The 15,318-nt window shown below is 38.3% G+C and overlaps 1 protein-coding gene and 1 long non-coding RNA gene across 5 annotated transcripts in view; one reads left to right on the forward strand and one right to left on the reverse strand.

The window, feature by feature from the left end:
* LOC125460704 (uncharacterized) overlaps positions 1 to 15,318 on the forward strand; it is a 60,540-nt gene that overhangs the window by 19,775 nt on the left and 25,447 nt on the right. The gene's annotated exons all lie outside the window — the stretch shown is intronic.
* The window catches only part of LOC125460951 (uncharacterized), a 109,910-nt gene that overhangs the window by 9,164 nt on the left and 85,428 nt on the right, over positions 1 to 15,318 (reverse strand). For all 3 annotated transcript variants that reach the window (XM_048549192.2, XM_048549191.2, XM_048549190.2), the window contains 7 exons: positions 14,076 to 14,165; positions 13,670 to 13,789; positions 12,889 to 13,094; positions 7,962 to 8,042; positions 7,773 to 7,850; positions 5,071 to 5,234; positions 1,103 to 1,219 (listed from right to left, as the gene is read on the reverse strand). In XM_048549192.2, the coding sequence (XP_048405149.1) occupies positions 1,103 to 1,219; positions 5,071 to 5,234; positions 7,773 to 7,850; positions 7,962 to 8,042; positions 12,889 to 13,094; positions 13,670 to 13,789; positions 14,076 to 14,165 (856 nt within the window). The remainder of the gene's footprint in view (positions 1 to 1,102; positions 1,220 to 5,070; positions 5,235 to 7,772; positions 7,851 to 7,961; positions 8,043 to 12,888; positions 13,095 to 13,669; positions 13,790 to 14,075; positions 14,166 to 15,318) is intronic.

The following is a 15,318-nucleotide window of genomic DNA, read 5'->3' on the forward strand; positions in this document are numbered from 1 at the left end:
GTTCAATGTTGTTAATGCTTACAGTAGGAAAAGAAACCTGATAATGACTCAACTGATGGATCGTTCCACTAACGAAGTTAATTAATAATCAAGAATAAATGGCTCCTCTGTTGATTTGCAGAGAGCCACTCAATATAACTCAAGTTTTTTTTTGCTCTTGTGCAATCATTGGTATCACTGGATCCAATGTCAAAGTTTCTGGAATATAATGGGGTCCATTGTTTGCAGTACTGCTACTCAATCAGTTGGGAGTGTATATTACAACAACATGAACTCATTTGTACATTTACAACTTTTCTGATTATTTTGCACGCTTGGATGACATACATCAGCACTCACGAATGGAACATGTTCCGTTTTGAATACTCAGTCTAAACATTAATAGGCCTGAGTTAGATACACAGCAATGTTCATGAAAGACATTTTCTAAATTGCTGCTATGCTGTGACAATCCATTTTAATATTAATTTCAAACGGATATGTACAGGCAGAGGGAAAGGTCTTCAGTTCATCAGAGTGTGCTGAACTTAATACCAGGGCACAGAAGTGGAAAAAAAAAGCCAACCTTATTTTGGCATCTTTGGTGGCAGCTGTGGCTCTGTTGGTAGCACTCTCACTTCATGACTCACCTGCATTAAAGTCCCACTCAGACAAAAAAATATCAAAGTTGGTAATCTAGTGCTGCACTATCAGAGACGTCATCTTTTGAGTAAGAAGTTAAACTAAGTATGCTGCATACCCTCTCAGGTCAATGTAAAAGGTATCATGTACGCACATTGGCTTCTGTAGTTCTTACATTACATCAGACTCTACATTGCAAAAGTTCTCTGCTTGCTGTGGCATGCTATGTAAATACAAATCTTCCTTTCTTATACATAGTAAAATAGAAAAAGAAAACAAAGAAACATGTTCTAGCAAGTTGTAATTAATTTACATTCTTTTATTTACCCTTGAGTAATATGGACCAATTAAAGATTATAATGCAACAGTGTAAAGCTTTATTTCCCAATAAAATAACACAAAATTAAATGTATAATATACAACAGAAATTACTCGGTAAATATAAATAAGGTGATGCCATACTGTAGTAAACGCTACTTACCCTTTAATAAAACAATTATCTCCTCTGTAAAGCAACCACTCTCAATCCATTCATGATAATCTTGAATTAAATCAAATGCACTAACACCTTGATTATTTTTTTGTTCGATATCTGCCCCTAGAGAGAAATAAAATATCCAAATAAACTGTAAAAATCACATCTCTGATTTTGTTTTCTAAACTGATCTTATTGAATTGTTTAAGGGGCCAAATGGTATACTTCTGCTCCTATTTGGTATATTTGTGTGTAAAACCTGCTTTATCCAAACTGTATAATGATCGCTTCTCTGTGTGTTGAAGCAGATGAAAACAAACAATTCTAGTAGACGTACTATGACATAAGAAAAAAAATGAAATATTGCTGATTTTCTGGACAGAGTATAACTCATTTTAAACATAAAAGCCAGAGAGAGTTTTTTTTTAACAAAGTAATTTATTTGAAGATCCAGGGTGACTTTTGGCTTAGCAAAGTTTGCCAGTACTGTCAATTATATCTCTGATTTTGACACTCACATTAAATTCTCAACTTAGGTTGAGCTACATAAAATTAAAATTTATCCATTGAGTAACTCACTTCCTGTGTCCCAGAGTCTGACCATCATTTTCAATACATGAGTAAGGAGTGTTATTGAATATTTCCCACCTGCCTTCACAGGCTCAGCTCCAACAGTGCCCAAGAAACTTGACACCATCCAGCTCAAAGCAGCTTGCTCATTTGTCACCCCATCTACCACCTTCAAGATCCACTTGTTTCACCACTGACACAGTGTCAGCAGTATGTACCACCTATTACAGTAACTCATTAAGTCTCTTCCAAATCTGCGACCACTAACATCTTGAAGGACAGAAGCTGCATATTCATGGAAACACTTCTGCCTCCAAGCATATCTCCATGTCACACAGCATCCTGATTTGAAACTATATTGCTGTTCTTTCACCAAACCTAGATCAAAATCCTGAAACTTTCTTCAATAAGGTCAGCAATGGTTTAAGAAGTCAGCTCTCCACTATGTTCTCCAGTGTAATTAGAAATGGACAACAAATGCTGGCCTGTCAGCGATGCCTGCATTCCATGAATAATTTTGATTGTAAAGTTGTATTCAATAAGATGTAGTCATTTAAGGTGGTTGGTTTGCTCAGTTGGTTTGCAGTGCAGAGTGATATCAACAGCACAGATTTAATTCCCACAACAGCTGAGGTTACCATGAATGACTTTCCTTCTCAACCTCACCCCTTGCCTAAGGCATGGTGGCTGTCAGGTTAAACCACCACCAGTCATCTCTCTCTAATTAAAGAACAACCCTGTGGTCTGATAAGATAACTGGAACTTTTTCTTTACCTGCATTTCAGCATTTGCAAAAAATGAGCACTAACAACATGTTCTGACAGCTGTGCAGCTAATTGCACCAGAACTGAGGTCAGAAAGGTCATGTGCTATTGTATCAATGATAATGGGAACTGCAGATGCTGGAGAATCCAAGATAACAAAGTGTGGAGCTGGATGAACATAGCAGGCCAAGCAGCATCTCAGGAGCACAAAAGCTGACATTTCAGGCCTAGACCCTTCATCAGAGAAGGGGATGGGGAGAGGGAACTGGAATAAATAGGGGGAGAGAGGGGGAGGCAGACCGAAGATGGAGAGAAAAGAAGATAGGTAGAAAGGAGAGAATAGTTGAGGAGGTAGGGAGGGGATAGGTCAGTCCAGGGAAGACGGACAGATCAAGGAGGCAGGATGAGGTGGTAGGTAGGAAATGGAGGTGCGTCTTGAGGTGGGAGGAAGGGATGGGTGAGAGGAAGAACAGGTTAGGGAAGCAGAGACAGGCTGGGCTGGTTTTGAGATGCATTGGGGGGAGGGGATGAGCTGGGCTGGTTGTGATGCAGTGGGGGGAGGGGAAGAACTGGGCTGGTTTTGGGATGCAGTGGGGGAAGGGGAGATTTTGAAGCTTGTGAAGTCCCCATTGATACCATTGGGCTGCAGGGTTCCCAAGGGGAATATGAGTTGCATACACCAAGGGATACAGGAAAAATCAAATCTCTCCTCAGCTCAACACAGGAACTGAAACTCAGGGTTAAACAATGAGAGAAAACTTCATCGAGCAGCAGCTAATAGTTTGTTAGTTTTTCTCAGATTTTCCAGATGTAATTTGCCTGACTGGAAAAGGTTGAAAGAATCTGTCTCTAGCATAAGGTCTTAGGTCTTCACACTAATGTCTACATCCATCAAATGAATGGAAACTTCCTCCCTCTACTCACTTTGATTCTGTGAACATAAATATCCCTCTAAGAGAATAATTATCAATTTCAGTTTTGAAATATTTAACTGAGTCATCCTTAATACCTTTTCAGGAGAGATAGTTCGAGGCTCCCATTACTTTTTGTGTGAATGGCCCTTTCTGACATCATCTCTGAATGGCTGTACTCCAATGTTATGGATATTCACTTTGCTCTGAACTCACCAACAAAAGAAACAGAGCAAAACTGTCTAAATAATCAAACTACTTGATAACCTTCTTCATCTCAATTTAATCATTCATTAATTTTCTTTATTCAAGGGAATACAGATCTAGAATATAGATCTAGTCCTCATACTTTCCAACTTTAGCTCAAGCATTGCACCAATGAAGTTCTACTGAACACTCTCAGAGACAAATATACACATTTTCTGAGGTGTATTATCCAGAAATAGAAGCAGCACCCTGGATGAAGTCTAACCAAAATTTTGTGGAAAGCAAATATATTTTTTATCCTTTTCAATCTAGTCCTTTAAATATACAAGCCATGTTCCACATTTTTTCATTATATTTTTATGTATCCAATGGCTTTCAGTTATTTCTGTACTTCAACTCGACATCTTTCTGTTTTTCATGGTTCCCAGCTTCTTACAGTTTAGAAAATACACTGATCTATCTTTCTATGATGCAATTATTAAACTCTTTCTCACACAGAAGTCCATATAATCTTAATCCAAAAGGCCACTTTTTGTCTGAATCTCCAGTAATGATCCTACTTACTGAGAAACTAATTACATATAAAGGCATTGAAGATGATGATACAACAAGATTTCAAATGGCTCCACTACTCAGAAGTGAACCAATTTTATTCATCGATCATCTACACTAGGAGGCAGAGCCACTACCGTTGTTTATGTCAATATAAGAGTAAAATAAAAAAGGAATACAATCTGAGTAGACTTTTTATTTTTATCTTTATACCTTTATCTAATTTGATTAGCATAACCAGAATTCATAATTCTTATGACTGTACTAATAAACTTAGAGATCATTCTCATATTTAAGATATCTTTTTAATTTTTTTTTCATTTATAATAGTTTGCTTTTATAGACCACCAATCTGCAAAGCAATTATTTAATTGGCAGACATTGACAGTGATAAGTGGGAGACAGTTGCTGACAGTCATTACATCTAGAGGCTGACAGTCTGGAAAAGCACAGGAAGAGATGAACTGAAATAATAAACACAGGTAGCCGAGAATAGGACACAGAATAAACAGATGTGCTTTCTCAATTTACTGACTTATCTGTGAGACTACCATTCAAGAGTGGGACCCCTGAACCACATTAGGCAATATGTAGCAGAATTAATAAGTATGGTGCAAACCATTGTTTTATGTGTCAGAAAGCTCCCTAAAATTATATAAAACTCATGCTATTATACCCTGGAACAACTGTACCAGAATAATGGTGTATGGAGTAGATGAATCATTGCCACACATATTTTCAGGAAAGTGCTAACCTATACAATATGTAGCAGTTGGAAACGAGCCACGGGTACAGCTAAGATGCTGAAAGAACATAATTAACTGATAAAGGGGAGACAAAAGGAAATGGAATAAATGTGTACGACGAATGGGGGGAACAGAAAGAACGTGAAAGACATTTCTTTTATATCTATATCGGAGCAATGACACAAAAGAATATATGTACTGTACAAAAAAAATGCTTTCAGTACCATGTTTTATGAGAAGACTTGCCCCATAATAGTTTGATGTCTGAACTGCAAAGAACAGAGGAGTGCAGTGATCACGATTCAATGCATCCACCTTGGCATTGTTTGATAGCAGTAATGTCAGAAGTTCATTGCAACTAACTTTAACAGCAGCAAGGTGCAAAGCACTGTGTGTAGAAAGCATAAGAAACTTTATTCTCTATTTCATAAAAGAATTAATCATAGAAAAAGAAAATATTAAGCTAAATGTAATAAAATGAAGCTAATAGAGTAGAGACATTCTGGCACCTTCTTGAAAATTAAATAAATTAAACGTATTTGTTCAAAAATATATAATTTTATGATTTTGAAATGACAAAGATCACTGACTAAATTAATTTTTAAAAAACCAAGTGGTCCTGCAAAGACCATATCCATTCCTGGAAGGTCAGGGAGTTAGTTAGTGTGGGTGTGATTGAAGTTGAACTAAAGTAGATAGGCTGAGTAACACTGAAATCTGTCTGAGGCCTAGCAGGGGTGGATATGAGAAATAATAGAGGTGGATCTATTTAAAGACAAAATAACAACCCTTAATGTCAAAGACAAAGTAAGGGTGGTTGTAATGATGTGTCACAACAGCAACATGTTTTCAAGTTTATTTTTGCCATTGCGGTGTTGCACCAAAACCGCTGTTTTATCCATGCTTTCCATATTCAATATCATTTTTAACGTAACAACAAAATAAAAATGGATGAAGTGTTGGCAAAACATGTTTTGAATGTACTACAAAATGAAGATAATCAGTCTAAAAAAATTGCTGCACAATAATGCTACAGTGGGAAGCTAGAACTTGAATTAGGATTTTTTTTTCCAAACTAAAACCTAATCCTACTGTGTTATCTTCATAAATGAGTTAGTACAAAAGGCAAGTATCATTAAAACATTCTAGATTAGTGCTGCTGTCAATTATATTTGCACAATCCATCACGATAGGTACGAGTAACTGTGTGGATATGATTAACTAAACAAATATTGTACATAACATATTAAAAATGAAATTAAATTTGTTCCTTTTTTATAAATTACAATTTCACAGGATGTAGGATTTGCTAATCAGCAACTATTTTCCAAACCTAATTTCCCTTGAGAAAGTGGTGGGCTGCCTGCTTGAACTGCTGCAACCTCATCTGGCATAGGTAGTGTAATTAGAAGATAAGTTCCAGGAATTTAACCCAGTGACAGTGAAAGAACAGCAATACAGTACCTAGTCAGGATGCTGTATGGCTTGGAGAGGGAACATATGGGTGACCCAGTTACAATTCATCTGGTGCCTTTGTCATTGTACATGTTATAGGTTGTGGGTTTAGGAGATGCCGTTGAATGAGTGTTATTGGAGCTACTTTCATCCCAGGTAAGTAGAGAATATTCTCACTTCTCATGGGTGCCTTGTAGAAGTTTGACAGGCTTTGGCAAGTGAGGAGGTGGGTTACTCATCACAGTTGCTGCTTTTGTAGCCACAGTATTTATATTGCAGGTGCAGTTTAGTTTCTGGTGAGTAGCAATTCCCAGGATGTTGACAGTAGGTGCTTCACCGATAATAATTCTGTTGAAATTTCTGCAAATACAGTTATATTCTCTCTTGTTCCAGCTGGCCATTGACTGGATACTTGTGTTGTGACAACGTTCCTTGCCATTTACCAGGCCGAGCCTGGATGTTGTCCAGGTCTTACTGATATGGACATGATAGTTTTGGGATGTGAAGAGGCCCAAATGATGCTGAATATTATACAATCATCAGCCACTTCTCTACATCTGACCTTATGATGGGGGGAAAGTCATTCATAAATCAGTTGAAGATGATTGGACCTAGACATTACCCTGGGGAACTCCGAGAACAATGATCTGGGGTATGACAATTGATTCCAACCATCATAATTATCATCCTTTGTTATAAATATGAGTCCAACCATTGGGGAGTTTTCCCTCGATTCCCACCGACTTCAGATTTGCTGAAGCTTCTTGATGCTTACTTAGTTAAAATGCCTTGATGTCAAAGGCAGCATCCCACATTTCCTCTCTTGGTTTCAAGCTGAGTGGCCTTTTTTGAATCCAGGCTGAGCATCAGTGAGCAGATTATTGCTGAATAAGTGGTGCTTGATAGAAATATCAACCCTTCTATTGTTTTGCTGATTTTCAATGGTCAAAAATACTTTGAAAAAGGGGTGATTGGCAAGGTTGTATGTGTCTTCTTTTTGTGGACAGGGTATAATTCAGCAATTGTGTACATTGCCAGTTAGATTGCAATTTTACAGCTGAACTGTAATAGCCTGGCTGGAAGTGCAGGTAGTCACGAAACACAAGTCACCTTGTCATTGCTATTTGATTAGAGCATGAAACCTTTCAACCCAAGTCAGATATAAATTTGTTTAGAACTACACTAAAGGTGCTACATCATTTATCTAAATAATTGAGCTAGATCAAAATGTCTTACCAGTTACCTTGTTATATTTACTTTCTTCATTGTATAAATTTGCATTTAAAACTTTTCATTTGAAATATAGTGAACATTTAGCTGAATTACTTCACAGCAACTCAGAATTAACATAGTTGGTACTATGTAATTCTGATTATTAAAGTAACAAATGTAACATTTAGAGATAGCAAAAACAGCAGATGCTGGAGTCAGAGACAACACTGTACGGAACTGAAGGAATAATTTCTTTTACCTGTTGCCATGTTTGTCAAGTGCATTAATATTGACTCCGTTCTTTATAAGTAATTCCAGACTTTCAAGTTTTTCTGACCTGTACCAAAACAAGCTTTTTTTTAGAACACCAACTGCATTTCTGCATGGCACCAATCATATCACATGCAAAATTTTGTAGACTTTCATAAAATTATAATGGGTGACATACATTTTCATTTCATCATGCAGTAATCCAAACATCATTTCTTCCTGTTCCTCAGCGTTAAAAGTGAAGCCCTTATCACTGAGCCTGTAAATTAAACCAAACAAAAATTGAAGTAGAAGAAGATAATTGGAATCTATAAATGTGCTAACTTTGCACATCTTGACCATTTCCATGATAAATATAAGCACTTATTTTGCAGTCGGGAAGTAAATTAATCTCTCTTGGATGCAAATGCTTATATTATATTAATAGTTCTTTTCTGCAGATTCCCCTAAACAAAATTATGCAATCAATTCAGATTTTAAAAATGCCTAGATTCTCAGGAGATGCTCCATAGATACATCTAGGTTGGAAGTTTTAGGAATTTCACGCAGCTGTGAAGAAAGAATAATGATTTATGTCCAAATTATAATAAATTTTGAGGATGCTGGCAAACTGGTGATCCCATGTGTCTGGACCCTGCTCTTTTTTTCAGGTGGTGAAGGTACCACATGGGGAGATGCTATTGTACTTCAAGTCGATGGGGTCCACCCTACCCTAAAAATACATAAGCGATAAGCAAATTATAGTATCTTTAATGCAGATATTGCACCCAATGTTACAATCATCACAATTTAACTTTACTTTATCAATCTAAATCTAAAATACAGTTGGGTTTATGTAAATAAAAATCAGTTTTGGCAAAATGTCCAACGGCCCAGTTACCAGACTCATTAGGCATGTGTAGCTTGGATTGCACAAGGATCATGCTTCAAATTTACCCCTTTGTTCCAACAAATTGCTGCATTCAACTGCAGTTTCTCTGTCAAGTGAATTGCGTTGATGGGAATGAAGACATTGGTGCTGCTCTTGGGAGCCAAGAAATTGGGATATCTGTTAAATGAAGGCTAGCAAGGATTCTGAGCAAAGTGCAGATACTTTTAAAAATAATGGATGAAATTTAGTGAGAGCAATGTGACAAAAAAAAATGAAGGTGCAGGGATAGGTGGTGTTGAGGAAGAAGGGAGGCTGCAGAAGGATTTGGACAGGCTAGGACAGTGGGTAAAAAATTGACAGTCATAATACAATGTGGGAAAGTGTGAGGTTTCCATTATGGTCAGAAAAAAAGAGGCATAGACTACTTTGTAAATAGGGAAAGGCTTTGGAAATTTGAAGCACAACGGGGTTTGGGAATCCTTTGGATTATTGTGAGCAGTTTTGCACCCTATATCTAAGGAAGAATATACTGGTGTTGGAGGGGTTCCAGAGGTGGCTTACAACAATGATCCCATGGTGAAGGGCTTGTCATATGAGGTCCATTTTAGGACCATAGGTCAGTACTGAATGGAGTTTAGAAGAATGCGGGAAAGATTTGATCGAAGCTTGCAGAATACTGAAAGGCTTGGATGGATTGGACATGGAAAAGATGTTTCCACAAGTAGGATAGACTAGGACTCGAGGGCACAGCCTCAGAGTGAAGGGATGACCTTTCAGAACTGAGATGAGGAGGATTTTTTTCAGCCAGAGGGTGGTTAATCTGTGTAACTGTTAGCTGCATAAAGCTGAGGAGACCAAGTTATTGCATGTATTTAAGTCAGAGATGGAAATGATCTTGATTAGTAAGAGGATCAAGGGAGGAGAATGCAGGAGAATGGGGTTGAGAAACATATCAGCCATGATTGAATGGCACAGCAGACTCAATGGCTAAATGACCTAAGTCTGCTCCTACATCATATGGTCTTACGGACGCTAACAGTGAACCAGGAAATGACTGAATATGTCATTGGAAGCAGAAGTGGCTGGCCAATTGTGATCAGTGACCACCATTTTTGTTGGATGTTTTTCTAAACACGGCTACATATCTGGATTCTCTTTGCATTTTTTTTTGTTTTCAGACAATTTTACAATTTACTGTGATCACAGGCAGCTAATTAATGATCTACATTTAAATGGCCTGCCAAATTGGTGGCCGTTCATGATGCTGGGTAACAGTCAGCCTGTCATTCCAAATCATAAATTGTTGGAAAGGCTCAGCAGGTCTGGCATCAACTGTGGAGAGAAAGCAGAGTTAACGTTTTGTGTCCAACACTGAAGAAGGATCACCAGACCCAAAACACTAATTGTGCTTTCTCTCCACACATGCTGACAGTCCTGTTGAATTTTTCCAGCAACTTTTGATTTTATTTCTGATTTCCAGCATCCACAGTTCTTTTGTTTTTAGCTGTGATTCTAATGAATTGAGAAGATGACATTTGCTTGTATTCAGAGAGAAAGGCACAGAGTCATACAGCACTGAGATAGACCCTTTAGTCGAAGCAGACCATGCCACAAACTAAAGTAGTCCCACCAGCCAGCTCATGGCCCATGTCCCTCCAAACAATTCCAATTCAATCCGATTCAGTTCCTATCCAGATGCGTTTTAAAAACTTGTATTGGTGACTTATATTATATTGTATTTATATTACAACATATTGTACTATAAAATTTATATTATAAAACTTATATTATAATAACTGTAATAACCGTAATAAAACTATAATGAATCTTTAACTCAGCCTCATTCCCAGCAGCAGCTGCAAGGTCTGCGCTGCATCACGCATAATCTGCAAATAACACAAATAAGAGCCTTTCCGATCACTTTAATTCAGTATTTATTGGTAGTGAAGGGATAGACCTCTGAGAACAAAGTGTGGAGCTGGATGAACACAGCAGGCCAAGCAGCATCTTAGGAGCACAAAAGCTGACGTTTTGGGCCTAGACCCTTTATCAGAAAAGGGGGATGGGGAGAGGGTTCTGAAATAAATAGGGAGAGAGGGGGAGGCGGACCGAAGATGGATAGAGGAGAAGATAGGTGAAGAGGAGAGTAAAGGTGGTGAGGTGGGGAGGGGATTGGTCAGCCCAGGGAGGGTGGACAGGTCAAGGAGGCGGGATGAGGTTAGTAGGTAGGAAATGGAGGTGCAGCTTGAGGTGGGAGGAGGGGATAGGTGAGAGGAAGAACAGGTTAGGGAGGCGGCGACGAGCTGGGATGGTTTTGGGCTGCAGTCGGGGGAGGGGACGAGCTGGGCTGGTTTTGGGATGCAGTGGGGGAAGGGGAGATTTTGAAGCTTGTGAGCTTCACATTAATACCATTGGGCTGCAGGGTTCCCAAGCGGAACATGAGTTGCTGTTCCTGCAACCTTCGGGTGGCATCATTGTGGCACTGCAGGAGGCCCAGGATGGACATGTCGTCTAAGGAATGGGAGGGGGAATTGAAATGGTTCGCGACTGGGAGGTGCAGTTGTTTGTTGCAAACCGAGTGGAAGTGTTCTGCAAAGCGGTCCCCAAGCCTCCGCTTGGTTTCCCCAATGTAGAGGAAGCCACACTGGGTACAGTGGATACAGTATACCACATTGGCAGATGTACAGGTGAACATCTGCTTGATATGGAAAGCACATCTGCCAATGTGGTATACTGTATCCACTGTATCCATTGAGGCTTCCTCTATATTGGGGAAACCAAGCGGAGGCTTGGGGACCGCTTTGCAGAACACCTCCGCTCGGTTCACAACAAACAACTGCACCTCCTAGTCGTGAACCATTTTAACTCCCCTCCCATTCCTTAGACGACATGTCCATCCTGGGCCTCCTGCAGTGTCACAATGATGCCACCCAAAGGTTGCAGGAATAGCAACTCATATTCCGCTTGGGAACCCTGCAGCCCAATGGTATCAATGTGGACTTCACAAGCTTCAAAATCTCCCCTTCCCCCACTGCATCCCAAAACCAGCCCAGTTCTTCCCCTCCCCCCACTGCATCCCAAAACCAGCCCAGTTCTTCCCCTCCCCCCACTGCATCCCAATACCAGCCCAGCTTGTCCCCGCCTCCCTAACCTGTTCTTCCTCTCACCTATCCCCTCCTCCCACCTTTAGCTGCACCTCCATTTCCCACCTACTAACCTCATCCCGCCTCCTTGACCTGTCCGTCTACCCCAGACTGACCTATCCCCTCCCCACCTCCCCACCTATACTCTACTCTCCACCTATCTTCTCCTCTATCCATCTTCGGTCCGCCTCCCCCTCTCTCCCTATTTGTTCCAGTTCCCTCTCCACATCCCCCTCTCTGATGAAGCGTCTAGGCCTGAAACGTCAGCTTTTGTGTTCCTAAGATGCTGCTTGGCCTGCTGTGTTCATCCAGCTCTACACTTTGTTATCTCGGATTCTCCAGCATCTGCAGTTCCCATTATCTCTGAAGGGATAGACCTCTCTCTGATTCTCCTAATTTACAGAGTGCCTGTCCATAACAATGACAGTTTAAAAAGTGAGGAACAATTTTTGTTTTGGCTTTTTTCATTAGTTTGAAGAAATTAAAGAGAATAACTGCTACCTGTCTAGCATCAGGGATACGGCAATCTGAATTTGTCAATGGAAACATTTTTTTAGAAGGAATATAATGGTTAGCTCAGGTGTTTGGTGGCTGGATTCTGATGCAGAGTGATGCCAATAGCACAGATTCATTTTCTGCTGAGGTTACAATGATGGTCCCACTTTCTCAACCGCTCCCTAGCTTGGGTTGTAATGACCCTCAGGTTAAATTACCACTTTCGTGCTAATGGGACTATGGTGACTTTACACTTCACCACCCACTCCACAATACTTGCTCGTTACGAGTAACTGCTCAAATGGAAATATTTGCTTGAACATAGAGATTTTATTTTCCAATCATAGGTTTCCATTACAACTTTCAAAGTTCTTTGGACAACAAGGATAAATTAAAGATTTCTCTACAGCAATTTTTTTTTCAATTAAAGCCTTAAAATTTCATCGTTGCACAAATAGCCTCATAAAACCAGGTAAGCTGCAACGCCATATTTTGCTTCCAGCAATGTTAAAAGTAGCTCAACATAATGTACTGAAAAAGAGAGCTAGTTTTCAAAAATCTAATTACTGTTGCAAATAAATACTATGCAATCTTACCATCTTGTACATTCAATGTGATTATTGGCCAGAGATATGTAGAGCAAACTTGGAGCACTTCCCTTCATTAATTTTGAGGCCATTTGTTCCTCAGAGTCAAACTTCTGCAGAAGCTCTATAACATCGATTCTGCCTTGCATCGCAGCACAATGGATTGGCAGCAGCTCTTTATTGTTCCATCTATCTATTGCAGCTTTATGAGACAGCTATGTATGCAAAATAATTAATTATAATTAGTTTGTAACCATTGCTGGAATAATCTTTATGAAATCTATTTTAGTTAGATACAGTAAAGCGTAGCACCAATTACAAAGCAAGCATTTGTTCCATTTTGGACTGGCCCAATTATAAAGATATTCTGACACACATCCAAACGATTCTACTTTCTCATATTGACATCCTTATTTTGTTAACTAATAATGTATTGACTTGAAAATATGTATTTAAAAATATTAATGTGCAATACTAAAGATAAGTAAACCATAGTATTGTTATTGCAGATATAGCACTAAAATCATAAACAAATCTCATTTCTTTTTCCCACTTGTACCTACTAAATAAAAGGATTTACTTGCAAATAAGCCTCTTGAGGTCTGACGTGTTTTATAAAAATTGGTTCCTTCTAACTAAAACTGAAATGAGGTAATACTAATGCGTTCTTAATATATTTTTAATGAAATATACTCACAGATAAGCCTGTTATAAAACTGTACCTTCGCTGTGGTGTTCATTTTTAATAACATTTATTAACATTTTGATTTTGAAACAACAGAGGTCTTACCAGAATTTCTACACAGTCTAATCTAGCTGGTTTCTTCATTTCACCAAAGCATATAACATGCAATGGTGTATTGCCGTCCACATCTGCCCTGTTTACATCAGCACCATGATGTATCATCAACTGAAATAACAAAGCACAAAGCTAAATATGAATTGTTATCTAAATATTGTTTAAAATAATAGCTCAAATTCACCCATTAAAATGAATTTCCTGTCACCCATTGTTTTAATCAATAATCCTTATGAAACAAATGAACTAAAGTAGAGCAATAAGAGTTCAGAAAGAAGCAAAAATGGTTTTGATTTCCATAACTCCATACATAAGCTAAGTTCAAATTAACTAAGAAAAATAAGGACCAAATTTAAATGCCCTATTTCAAATGCTTCTCTTGTTGCAATAAAGTTACCTGCATTGTCTCTGTATCACGTGACCGATGTAATGGGATTGCTCCTTTGTAATCCAACAGGTTAATATCAACTTTCAATTGCAGAAGTGTCTGAAAAGAAAATATAAAGGGAAGAGCATGCAGAAACGGAGGTGTCTTTAAAAAATTCTTTATCAAAGGTGGTCCAATATTTAAATGCGTATTGTTTACTCAAAACAAACTTTTTCACAAATGATTCTAATTATTTGATAAAAATGATGATTATGATATCTGACAGAGTGATTATCCAATGTACTTTGGTAGTTGGTGGCAAACAATTATTGACACAAATACTAAAAGTTGATGTTGATTTTAAGATTTTTTTTCTTTTTTACGGTGCAAACTGTCCTTAATTAAATTACCTCAACTCAGGCATTGGAACTGAAATATAATGCAGTTATATCCTGAACACCCAGGTTGGAAAGTTATAGGAGATGCTCAGCTGCCTGAGGGGAAAGAATTAGAAATAGGGTTGCAAAGACCATATCAACATTTTGCTTTTTTGGGTACATAGCAAATTACTCCAGTTTCATAAGTGTTTTGTATTTTGAAGAGCTTTTTACTCACACTTATTTGCATATCACAAAAATAACATCCCTCCTAGAACAAAGCAATGGGGCAGCAATATAGAATATTTTCCTTTAAAAATATATTTTAAGTTCTGTGACATATTTGAGAATGATAATCTGGTCTGGTTTTACTAATGCAGTTGAAAATGGATTTTAACCAGAGTTTCTAGTTTGCCACTGTGAGTAACCAATATTAAGCGACAAAAGATAATGACAAAAGAAAACTATATAGAACCATACACTGGTTTCAATAATGATTAACCAAAGAATCATATTTGAACATTTTTGAAAAAGTATCTGTTAGTGCACTTGCTCCAATAAAAGGTTAATTCAAGAGCTTCTTAGAAAGCCTGCAAATGGGTGCAATTAGTTGAAATTTGTCATTGAGATTGATTTGATCTGAGAGTGTGGCCAGTTTAATGAATGGATTGGTTGCCAGCATAACTTCTTTAAGCTGGCGCAAAATACCGTGTAAATTTGATTTGTGCAGAACATAACTTGCATGTGAAATTCCTCGAATTTTTAATGCTTATTGATGTGCAAATTACACCAAAAGTAGCAGCATTACTGTACAGCAACTTCAGGCCTAGTGTCCAATTTACATTTCAAATGCACTGTTCCAAGTTTAACACTGGGCCTGAACTGGGGTGTTATGG

This window comes from Stegostoma tigrinum, chromosome 18, assembly GCF_030684315.1.
Source record: "Stegostoma tigrinum isolate sSteTig4 chromosome 18, sSteTig4.hap1, whole genome shotgun sequence".
NCBI lineage: Eukaryota > Metazoa > Chordata > Chondrichthyes > Orectolobiformes > Stegostomatidae > Stegostoma > Stegostoma tigrinum.